The 11,253-nt window shown below is 41.0% G+C and overlaps 2 protein-coding genes across 2 annotated transcripts; one reads left to right on the forward strand and one right to left on the reverse strand.

Annotated features, from left to right (window-relative positions):
- Positions 1 to 2,583, reverse strand: LOC116265073 (tryptamine hydroxycinnamoyltransferase 2-like). The gene is made up of 2 exons (XM_031645611.2): positions 1,442 to 2,583; positions 1 to 584 (listed from the first exon to the last, which is right to left on the reverse strand). Exons 1-2 carry the CDS (start codon positions 2,354 to 2,356, stop codon positions 213 to 215), a joined length of 1,287 nt encoding a protein of 428 aa, XP_031501471.1. The 5' UTR covers positions 2,357 to 2,583; the 3' UTR covers positions 1 to 212.
- Positions 2,584 to 6,537: 3,954 nt separating this feature from the next.
- On the forward strand, positions 6,538 to 8,158 carry LOC116263811 (tryptamine hydroxycinnamoyltransferase 2-like). The gene is made up of 2 exons (XM_031643599.2): positions 6,538 to 7,526; positions 7,632 to 8,158. Exons 1-2 carry the CDS (start codon positions 6,609 to 6,611, stop codon positions 7,992 to 7,994), a joined length of 1,281 nt encoding a protein of 426 aa, XP_031499459.1. The 5' UTR covers positions 6,538 to 6,608; the 3' UTR covers positions 7,995 to 8,158.
- The last annotated feature ends 3,095 nt before the right edge of the window (positions 8,159 to 11,253 follow it).

The raw sequence follows: 11,253 nt of genomic DNA on the forward strand, positions 1-11,253 counted from the left end.
GCCTCAAAGATGCCCACAAATATGAGTCATAGATCAATTCAATTCATTGTAGAACTGCCGCTTTGATCTCAACAAAGGCCTCTCATGAAACAAGGGGAAGGAAAGCCAAAAACTTTTAGGGGAAGGAAAGCCAAAAACTTTTATGTGCGCGTATGTAGTATTGCTCAAAATATATGTTATGGACATGTATATCGCTCAACTCGGGGCGTCAACTAATCAATAGAATGAGCAATCTGCTTGAAGATCTTGGCGTGCTCCTTGAACAGGGTGACTATGACGTTGATGCCGCCCTTCAATGCTCCGTGAGAAGCTGCAGGGACGAAGATGACGAGGCCTTCCATGGGGATCCAGGACGGCATGAACGCGCAGGGCGCGCCTGAACCCATGTCCACCTCGTGGAATTGGAAACCCAACCAGCTGTCGACCTCCAGGTTCGGGATCACGAAGTTGTCCTCCACATCCTGTGAAGCCACCAGCTCCTTGTTCTTGTTCAGCTCCCCAAAGTCGATGAAAGATTGAAAGTAGTCGGCATCAACTCTTGCAACGGCGTCCTTGATCAATCTTGCACCATAGCCAACTCCCTCCTGTAATCGGGCAATTGATTGAACAAATGTGAGAAACAAGGAATTGATAAACTTTTGTCCAAGTCTTCTCTCTACTGCTGGCTGATCAATCATTTTGAAAATAAATTTTTAGACGCGTTCCATGGCGTTTGAAGTTTATAATCAAATTGGAATTGGAATGACAATTCGAGTTCTAGTTTAACTCCCTTTGAGTTTGATAATATGAAGTTTTTGATTCTGAAAATCAAAGTATGTTTTTGATAAAATAGGAATTAAAATTCTAGAATTGATGAATTAAAACTTTTTATGATGTGAGTCCTAAAAAGGAGAAAAAAAAAATCTAAAAGTCTGGAATAATAATTCCCACCCACTAGGGTAGTATCACATTTTGAAATTTTGGTTTCAGAATCAAAGTTCTTTGTTTGATAATGCAAGTCCTGTTTCATCCAAAAAGAGAATTTTTATTCTAAAATTCTGCAGAAGTGGTCTGGAGACCAAGTTTTTTAAGCAAAACTGATTTTTGCCTCTACCCAAGTTTTTTTTCTTGTTATTCAAACATCGAAATCACATTCTAATTTGATTATTAATTAAATTTTAACATAACTCTGTTTTAACAAAACTAAGTTTTTGAAAGCTGTACTTTTGCTTTAAAAAAAAAAATGCCTACTTTTTATCTTTTGAGGTTTCATATACATATTCTGTGAGGATCATCATTTGCACCTTTCTCTTAACGCACGTAGTTGGCTTGGCTATGTTTCAATATTGGGAACTCTTACGTAAAAAAATATATAAACTATTAAATATAAGTATTAAACAGTAAAAAATAATATTCACAGTTATTAAAAACGAATAAAAATAAAATCAATTGTGGTGCTCACCTTGAGGAGCTCCTTCACCCTGGTGGACGGGTACGCGTCAAGCACAAGGTTCCCAAAGTACTCGGAGGGGATACCAAGCCGGGGTCTGCCGTTCACCAGCAGCCTCAAGCGCGTGACCTCGTCGTCGCGCAGACCGCGAGCGATGCTGACCTTTCTCCAGACGTGGGAGAGGAGGCAGGCGAAGGTGCTGGGCTTGAGCACGGCCGGCCTGGTGGCCGTGGCGGAAGAAGCCCTCTCCTTGAGCTCGCTTATGAACTCCCACGAGTAGTTGACGATGAGGTTGTCCATGGTGTTTACGTCCCCGTTGTCCCCCACCAGGGGGGCGTCTGAGAACTCAATCCGCTCGTGCGGATAGCTGCAGACCGGCGGGTTCCTGGGGACAAGGAAGAACTCCTGGTCGTGGACCGGCGGGTGCTCCAGTTCCATCTCCGGCGACCTCACCAGCTGAGACCAGGACAGGAAGAAGTTGCTCATGGACTGCCCGTCCGCCATCCAGTGGCTGGCGCAGATGCCGATCACCAGCCCCCCGCACTCGAACCGGTTGAGCTGCACCATGAGCATGGGATTCGAGGCCGCCGGCGGCGGGTGCAGGTCGCAGAGCGAAGGGCAGGGCTCCAGCGGGAGGAAGTCCTCGAGCTTACGGGCCACCGTCGTCTCGAAGACGGGGACGCCGGAGTTGTCGTCGATGACGATGTGTCCGCCGGAGAGGTGGCCGGCGAGCTGGGGGTAGTATGAGAGGGCCTTGGAGAGGCCGAGGATGATGCCGGAGTTGGGGGAGGTTCCGGGGTTGTCGTACACGAAGAGGACGCAGATGTGGAGCTCTGAGGCCTTCCTGTCGAAGATGTTGAGTGGGATCTTCCGGCTGGTGCGCTTCTCCGGCATCACCAACGTGCTTCCCTGATGCTTCACCTCCATGGCTGGCTTTATTGTAGCTAATGCAAGAAGGGGTTCTTGTTGGGAGAAAATCCTCTGAGATTTTGGCTCTTTGGCACCACTCTACTCTTGCTTGCTTCAATCTAGCGGTGGGTATTTATACTGGTATCACTGATAGAGGCAAAGAGTGGGTGAGACTTGAGAGTCCAGAAGAGAACTACTTCTGTTATCGAGATAGAGAGAGAGCAGGCGAAGAAAGATGCCTGTTGAGAAGAGGTCATCCACGTAGTAAGAACAAGTGGCAGCAGCCATGTTTGAAAAGTGGAATTGCGTGCCGACGAGTCTGAAGAGAGAGAGAGAGAGTAGGTGGGGATGTGTCGTGTTTGAGAGCTGTAAATACGGGGGAAGGTAGCGAAGAAGAAGACGCTACGGGCACTGTATTTCTTCATTCTGTCACTGTTAGGGACCCGCCATCTTGCCGGTGCCATGAATGCGGCGGGGCCGGAAGCTCACCAGCACCTTTTGGATCATCCGTTGGACCTATCCTTTCTTCATCTTCAAGACAGCCTACTTTTTCTCCATTGTAGAAACTGAACTTTCTTGGTCAAATCGGAGTGGATTATATTTATGCTTTCATAGTCAAAGAAGAGGCCGCAAATTAGATTGCTTGCTTAAATTCAGTACCATTATCCTCATCTTTCCAAACATCAGAAGCTAATACTCGGCAATGGTTGGTGCCGGTGAGGAATGTGAGTTAATTTATTAGTTTCTAGAGCGACGGATGCAATTCATAAATCTAATGAATTTAAATACATTTCATAGAATCCGACCCCTAAGATACACCTGCGCCAGTCAATGCCGACCTAATATTCTAAATAATTGAAGTCAGACAGCACTGCATTAGAGGGGTCACTGGGTCACTGCCTTACTCCCATCTGTCTTTCTTGAATGGCACAAAAAGCATACTATAAACGATAGTGACCACTCCAAAATTTGAATAAAAGAAATAGACTATTTAGCAGTTCAATGCGCTACACAACTCAAAAAACTAATATCATGATGCTAAACTATGAAATTTTTTTAGAGATCTCATTCCATTGTCCCTAAGAAAGGTCACTACCCACTTGCATATGTACCTTTTTGCCTTATGGTTTACATGGTCTTACTTCAAAACTTATTATGGTTTAGAAAGAGGTTGCACTGGAACATAACAATGACCAATACTTTCGAATCTAAACAAAAAAAAAAAAAAATGTAAACTATCTTACCGCCCAATAAGCTGCAATCTCTTGAAACTTGAAATACTTCGCACATGTGTAACATAATTAAACAAAAAGAAAAACTAATAACAATATGCTGAATTCTGAATTGAGGGAAAAAAAACTCTTATTTTAACAGAAATTTCAATTTTCAATGCTAACCAAAATAATGTTTCTTACATAATTTTTAGCGTCGGTTGTGCCGGCATCAGCCCGCAAGCAGCACTCCTTTAATTGTAAGAATAAAAAACAGAAAAGATTGGCGAGAATCTGGAACTTTGTTGCGCAAGCGAGTGACAAAGTGACGGCTAAGTTCGACACCCAACAACCACCCACCGAGTAGCTCTCCAATCTCGTGTTTGACTGACGGGACAAGGCATGTGGAAGGAGTCTCCATCCTCGACTTCCAAACGCTTCCAAATTTCTTCGTCTTCGCCTCGAAATCGGCCAACTTTTTAACGTGGTCATATCAATTGCATTCGTGGCGTTTTTTGTGAGGATCTTGACCAATGGGTCGTTCACACGTATGCACATGCTAAATTAAAGTTTGGATTTCCTAACTTTTGCTGATGGAAATAAAGAAAGTTATATTGGCCGATGCATGGTTGGTGAACTCGTCCATTCGTGTTTACAAAGATCGTTCATTTATTAAGTCATGAGTTAGATCTAGTCTACTGGAACTCTCAAGGCATTGTTTTTCACTTATTTATAAAGAAATACACGATAAAAATTTATGGTTACCAAGTCAACTTTCTGACTTGATGACAATCGACAAAAATACGTGAGAACTAGTGTGGGCTCAACCCATTAAAAATTTCGCTAAAAAAAATTAATTATAAGGTCTCTTTTGATGTCAACCTGAAATTTGGATGGACACCAAGTTTTTTTGTGGTAAAATTATCAAAGGAAGAATTTTTTGTAGAAAAAAGTCGGACCTAGAGAAGTCTGACTTTTTTGAGGGGCAAAGTTTTTCTAATTTTAATGAAAAAAGCTGCGTAATTTTCCTTATGTTTGGTACAAAACTGAAAAAAAATCTAAAACTGAAAAAAAATCTACATTGCACAATGTTTTTTTTTTTTTTTTGCATCAAAGGGGTTTTAAAGTTATCATGAAAAAAAAAAAAACCCATGGTAAAAAGTAAGGTAAACTTACATTGTTTCATCTAATTTGGTAATTTAATTTTTTTTTTTTTTGATTTGAAAAAGAAAAGCCATAGTTTTCCTCTATACATAGGAATTTCCTATGCATCAAACGGGTTCTAAGAAACACCCACATCAGACCTAGTCTAGTAACTGGAGTGCACCTCAAAAAAAAAAATTGAAGAAAAGAAATTCTTCGACTCTGCTATTGTTGATGACTCAGTCTTCATGGGATTCGAATATAAATCACCAATTTTCCAAGAATGAGGGAATTCCCTCCTGACCATGGAGTTTTTTTCGGTCGGCGAAAATTTACCACCTTAGGCACTTTATGTTACAAACTATCGCTTTCATCCTTTTCCGACGAACTTTTAGCCGGGAAGTTTGCCATGTGCTGAACGACGGTCACAATTAAGATGTGTATCTCGTAGATGACATTTTAATTAAAGTGGCACTTATATAAGCAAGTGTCGCCATTATCGAATTGCATTATTGGGCCGACGCCATGTTCATAAAAGGCTATTTACCATACTTTTAGTCATTTTTCTAAATTAGTATTTAAATATAAACAATAAGTCACATACGTGCCACTGTTCACGGCCGGGCAGATATTGTATAAACCGTAAGTCGTTACATTATCGAAACCTATATTGACATCAACGAAGTAACTTAGGTTGTGTTTGTTTATATGAGATCCTAAGATCTTAGATTCATAGATTTAAAGGTTAGGCTTCCTCTATTTGATCTTAAATTCATAGTTTTAAATTTAAATCAGTCTGTTTAAATTGAGGATCTCTCAAAACAAACGTGTTTTTATGCACCATCAAATCTAAGATCCAAAGCTATCAAACAAAACTTCAATGTTCTCCTTTATTTGTTCGCGTAAAAAAAAAAAAGTCTAACTTAAAATCGAAAGAGGGTATCAAATGTTGAGAATTTCGAAGAGGATGTAACCCCGAACAAAAAATCATGAATTATTGATTGGAAAACCCAGAACAAAAAATCATGAGTTATTGGTTGGAAATGATCAAAATGCTTTTATTGTGTGAATAATAAAAGATGCTCTTTTGAGAGGAAATTAAATTGGAAGGCAAGAAAAAATTCCTTTTTTAAATTATGAAACTGCTCCTTTATAAAACATAAACACAATCCTTCACATGGTAGCAGTGAAGAATGAGCACTTTAAGTGTAAATTTCAAACTTAAAAGGGGCACTCATATGCAAAAGAATAAAAGTTAATAAAAAAAATTTATATAAATAATGCAAATTTAATGGTCTAGTGTGGGCAATTGCCCACTCCAATTACAACGCTGGCGACATAACATGGAAATCGCTACCTTCGGTATATAATTATCAAAAAAGAAAAAGACATTTATTCAATGGAATGTTAGGACATTTGGGCGGTGCTCCTTGACATCTGTCGGCAGCTCTTCCTTCGTCGGTGTATTTTATTTTTTCTTTCTTTGACCAAATATTCAGCGGAAGTGACTTCAAACCCTTTTCTCTCTCTTTCTCCTACTGCCTCTTTTTGCCTTTTTTTTTTTTTTTTTTTTGTGCAATCTAGCTGTATTTTTAAAAATTGATTTTTTAAAAATAAAGTAAAAAAATAATCATTCAAAAGAGATGTGCGGCCTTTCTCCAATAATGGTGGTTGTTGATTTGTATTTTTATATTTCATTAATTGTCTCCAATAAATGAAGGGGGAATTTCCAGCCCGCATTATGCTGAACTCTTGGACCAGCCATTCCATAGCCGCCCACAACACGTCTCCTGGCGACGCGTCACGCAGCGGACGGCCCCATGCTCGGTGAGCCCGCGTGTGCATAAAACCAGAATGGGTCACAGAGCGAGGAAGTCTAGCTCGCTCTCTCTCCAGAGTTACTGTAGACCACGGCCATGGATGTGAAACACCATCGCTGCACGTTGGTGAAGCCGGCGGAGAGCCTCCGCCGGAAATTCCGGCTCAACATCTTCGACAAGAAGGCCTCCGACCTGCACATCGCCGTCCTCTTCCTCTACAACAAACCCGGCACCTCTCCCAACTCCCAAATCATGCTCGGCCTCTCCAAGGCGCTTTCCTACTACCCCCAGCTCGCCGGCCGCCTCTCCGACGGCCACTTCGTCGTCGACGACGACGACTGCGGCGTCCCCGTCTTCGAGACGACGGTCACCGGCCAGCTCGACGACTTCCTCCCGCTGGAGCCCTCCCCTTCCCTCTACGACCTGCATCCGCACCCGGAGGGCTCCAATCCCATGCTCATGGTGCAGCTCAACCGGTTCGACTGCGGCGGGCTGGTGATCGGCCTCTGCGCCAGCCACAAGGTCGCGGACGGGCAGGCCATGAGCAACTTCTTCCTGTCCTGGTCTCAGCTGGTGAGGTCGCCGGAGACGGAGCTCGACCGCCGGCCCATCCACGACCAAGAGTCCCTCCTTGTCCCCAGGAACCCGCCGGTCTGCAGCCACCCCCACGAGAGGATCGAGTTCTCGGACTCCCCACCGCCGGCGGGCGACACCGCTGACGTGAGCGACAAGATCCACAATCTCGTCGTCAACTACTCATGGGAATTTGTAAACGAACTCAAGAAGAGGGCTTCATCCGCCACCAGCCCCGCCGGGTTCCAGCCCAGCACCTTTGCCTGCCTCCTCTCCCACGTCTGGAGGAAGGTGAGCATCGCCCGCGGCCTGCGGGACGACGAGGTCACGTCGGTGCGGGTGCTGGTGAACGGCAGGCCCCGGCTGGGAATCGCACCCGAGTTTTTTGGGAACGTGGTTCTGGACGCGTATCCGAAGACCACGGTGGAGGAGCTCGTGAAGGTAAAGTCTTCTTCTATGGCCGGACTGGTAAAAAGAACGTCATGCTACCACCTTTCCAACATCCGTTTTCTGACATCTCTTTGTAATTGCATTGCCTTTTAACAGGAGGGAGTTGGGTATGGCGCAAGATTGATCAAGGAGGCTGTCGGAAAAGTTGATGGCGACTACTTCCAGTCTTTCATCGACTTTGGGGAGGTGAACAAGGAGAAGGAGCTGGTGCCTTCACAGGACGTAGGCGACAACTTCTTGAGCCCAAACTTGGAGGTGGATAGCTGGTTGGGCTTCCGCTTTCACGAGGTGGACATGGGGGCGGGGGCGCCCTACGCCTTCCGCCCCTCTTGGATCCCCATGGAAGGCCTTGTCATCTTCGTCCCTGCGCCTTCTGAAAAGGGCGGCGTCGATCTCATAATCACGCTCTTCAAGGAGCACGCAGAGATGTTCAAGAAGATTGCGCACTTCATTGACTGATAGCGCCATTGTTTTCCCAGAGATTTTGCACTCTTCTTCTGATGCTGAGTTAATTAATGCATTCGTGCTTGCTCTTTTTCTTCTTTTTTTTTTTAATCAAAGAAGAGCCAGTTGTAATAACAGACACAGAGTAATCAATGCAATTCCATACGTTATAAGCCTAAGGTTTTACTGGTCAAAGAGGCGCCTGCGTGCACCAAAAAATTAAAATTGAAGTAGATGATGGTTGGGTATTTTACAAATTTTTTAACAACTAATATTTTTTGGATTTTTAAATTTTTATAACTCTTTTTTATTTATATAACTCTACAGTTAAAGGTATTTTGATCATTATATATAATGGTTAGACCTGGGCGTCAGGCGGCCTGGTCCAAGAGTTTGACCTGGGTCGATCTAATACCGAGCCGGGTCCAGCCTGATTAAAATTAAAAAAATATTTTTTAAATATAAAATAAATTTTTAAAAATATAAAATATTATGAAGCTTATCGAGATCATTGTGGTGAGGAGGGTCTTAAGGTCTCGTCTCTATCCTAATTTACAGGCATCATTCGGGGTCTTGAGGCGTTTGCGCCATGGATCACTCTATTTGAAACATTAATTCAATGTTGGATTTGAATTGGATTTGAATGGACTGGATCTATGTTGGATTTGAATGGCCTGGCTTTAGTTGTTATCTGGGTCAGCTTCACGAAACCCCGGGTCACTATTTTATAGTCGATTAAAAATTTATTAACTATATATTTAATGTCCCACAAAAAAAAAAATTAGGTCTTCGCCTAATGGTGTTATTTTGAGAAATAAATACATAGAACAAGCGTTTCTTTTTTGGGGTGGGTTGGTGAGGGAGAGAGGAGAGCTTCACCAACCAAAGAACTCTGCCCTTCATCTCTACAAGATTCCCCAGCTTTGACTTTAAAAGATAAGGAGATAAGACCACTTTGGACTCATGGTGGCGCCCATAGTTAAATTTATTAATTGACTTACAGACGAATCAAACATCAGATAAAAAGAACTCTCCTTTGTGCAAGTACAAGTGCATGTCAATGTTTCTATATTTTACTGCTGCCTTTTCTTTCATGTGGTCACGTACAATATATTCTACTTTTTCTAGTCTTTTCTTCTTCATCGGCTGCAAAAAAAAAAAAAAAGTCTTTGGCTTTTCCTTTTTTTCTGACCTTGTTTAAACTGGGGATGTATGACCCTTCATATAATTGACTCCTGCCCTTCTTTCTATTCAAGAAGCAGCGTTAAACTCGAAGGAAAATGATGTGATGATTTCTATATGTAGTGATAGGAAACGACATGCACATGTGAGAGGAAATGGAGTGCATGTGCGTGTGTGTGTGGTGGTTGTGCAATCAACGACAAAGCTCCTCATGTTGTATTCAATGAATATAATTATTCAATTCTTGCAATTCAACTTGCCTTTTGAGAGAAAACAAATATAAAATCTAATTTATTGATGTTACTCTCAGCCATTTAGTGTGTATTCTACGAGTTTATGACATTTTCGCTAGTGTTGAAATTTTTGACATGTTTGCTTCAGCAGAACTAACGTTTTGTGATTGAAGCGGTCGTGAAGGTAAAGGTCAAAGACGAATTTAATTAAGATATGCCTTATCTACCTTGACCAACGTTTATCTCTTCCTTCTCTTTTCTTCTTTTTTTTTTGTCGCTCAGATTTGACAATTTGATGTGATATTTTCCTTTTTAATGTATTGCTGGAAATCTGGAGCAAACGTGGATATCTTGTCTGCGGTAGACTTGAAAAAGACATAATGGTTGGTGGCCCCAAGAAAGAGACTCAGCACATCGGTTACTTTGAAGGGCATCGCGTGGATTAATCTAAAAAAAACATTTGGTGAACCAAGCATTTAATTTTACATTGTTTCTGTAAAAATTATTAATTCTATATGGAATGTGCTCAGTTTATGTAAAAATTATTAATTTTATATGGAATGTGCTCAGTTTATGTAAAAATTATTAATTTTATATGGAATGTGCTCAGTTTAGATTCTCATAGATGATGCTTGCTCCCTTTCATTTCTGTGGATGCTACTTTTTAGATTGGTTGGCAGGCGAAGATATGATATACACGATGCTCAAATTGAAGGGTGTACCATAGAGCTACACATTCCAAACCAATCTTTGACCTTGAAAAGAGAAAAAAAGGGTGGCTTTCGCCTCTCGCATATCACTTAAAACATGCTTAAGTGTGTCTTTATATAACCATCTTTTATGACTTTTCTTAATATTAATGGCCATACTTTTCATATCAATCAGATACTTCTGTAATAAGAATTATACTTTTTATAAAAACAAGCTATCAAATCAGAGTTAATTGGTAAACCTTGATGCCCAAAAAATAAAATAAAGAGCTAGTTAGCTTTTCTTACTAGAGAAATGAAAGATGTTAGCAACTTGTTTTCAGATTTCAATATTATCTTCCACTGAATTACTTTTCAACTGATCCTCTCTCTCCTCACCTAGCGAGGGAAAATTTGATATATGGAAATTGGAGCTTACTTTTTTTTTGTTTAGTTTGGAGACGACAACCGATCTCTTCATGCGTTTCTTTTGACAGTTTTAGTAAAAAGGAGCCCATTAACAAAAAAAAAATATTAAGTGTTACTTATTTTCAAAACTATAAAGAAAAACAAGCATTCAAATGAAAATTTCTAAATTCTATAGCAAGAACGAGTCCACTATGAGAGTGACCCGCTCTGGTCCATTATGAAAATGAAAGGTTTTGAATCTCCGAGCGTCCAAATCGTGATACTGCTCGTTTCTTGGCAAACGTGTCTTCTATAGAGTGGTAGGAAGACAATTTCAATCAAACATCAAGCCAAAGTCCATAGAATTTTCCAAGGGACTGAGTTTTCTCGACGTCAGATTTTTTGTAAAGGTCCATACACGATCTTTGGCAATCCGTTTGACAATAGTAACAGTCATCACGTATAGATTTATGAGATACTTTCATGAATCTACATCGATATTTAATGTAAATACATAGAAAATTTATATACTATCATTGTTATCAAATAATCCCTTATGCATCACTTATACAAAATAAATTTAACCATCATCTCAATAATGTAATGCAACTTATGAGTGCTAGAATCAAGGGTAGCTTCCAGGAGTTATTGCTCTCTCTCCTATTTTGAAAAAAAAAATTTGTTTGTGATTTAAAAATAAATAAATTTAACCCCTACAAAAATTTTGGAAAATAAAATTTGGCCTCCATAAGACATTATGTG

The sequence above is a fragment of the Nymphaea colorata genome, chromosome 11 (genome assembly GCF_008831285.2).
Source record: "Nymphaea colorata isolate Beijing-Zhang1983 chromosome 11, ASM883128v2, whole genome shotgun sequence".
In the NCBI taxonomy this organism is placed as follows: domain Eukaryota; kingdom Viridiplantae; phylum Streptophyta; class Magnoliopsida; order Nymphaeales; family Nymphaeaceae; genus Nymphaea; species Nymphaea colorata.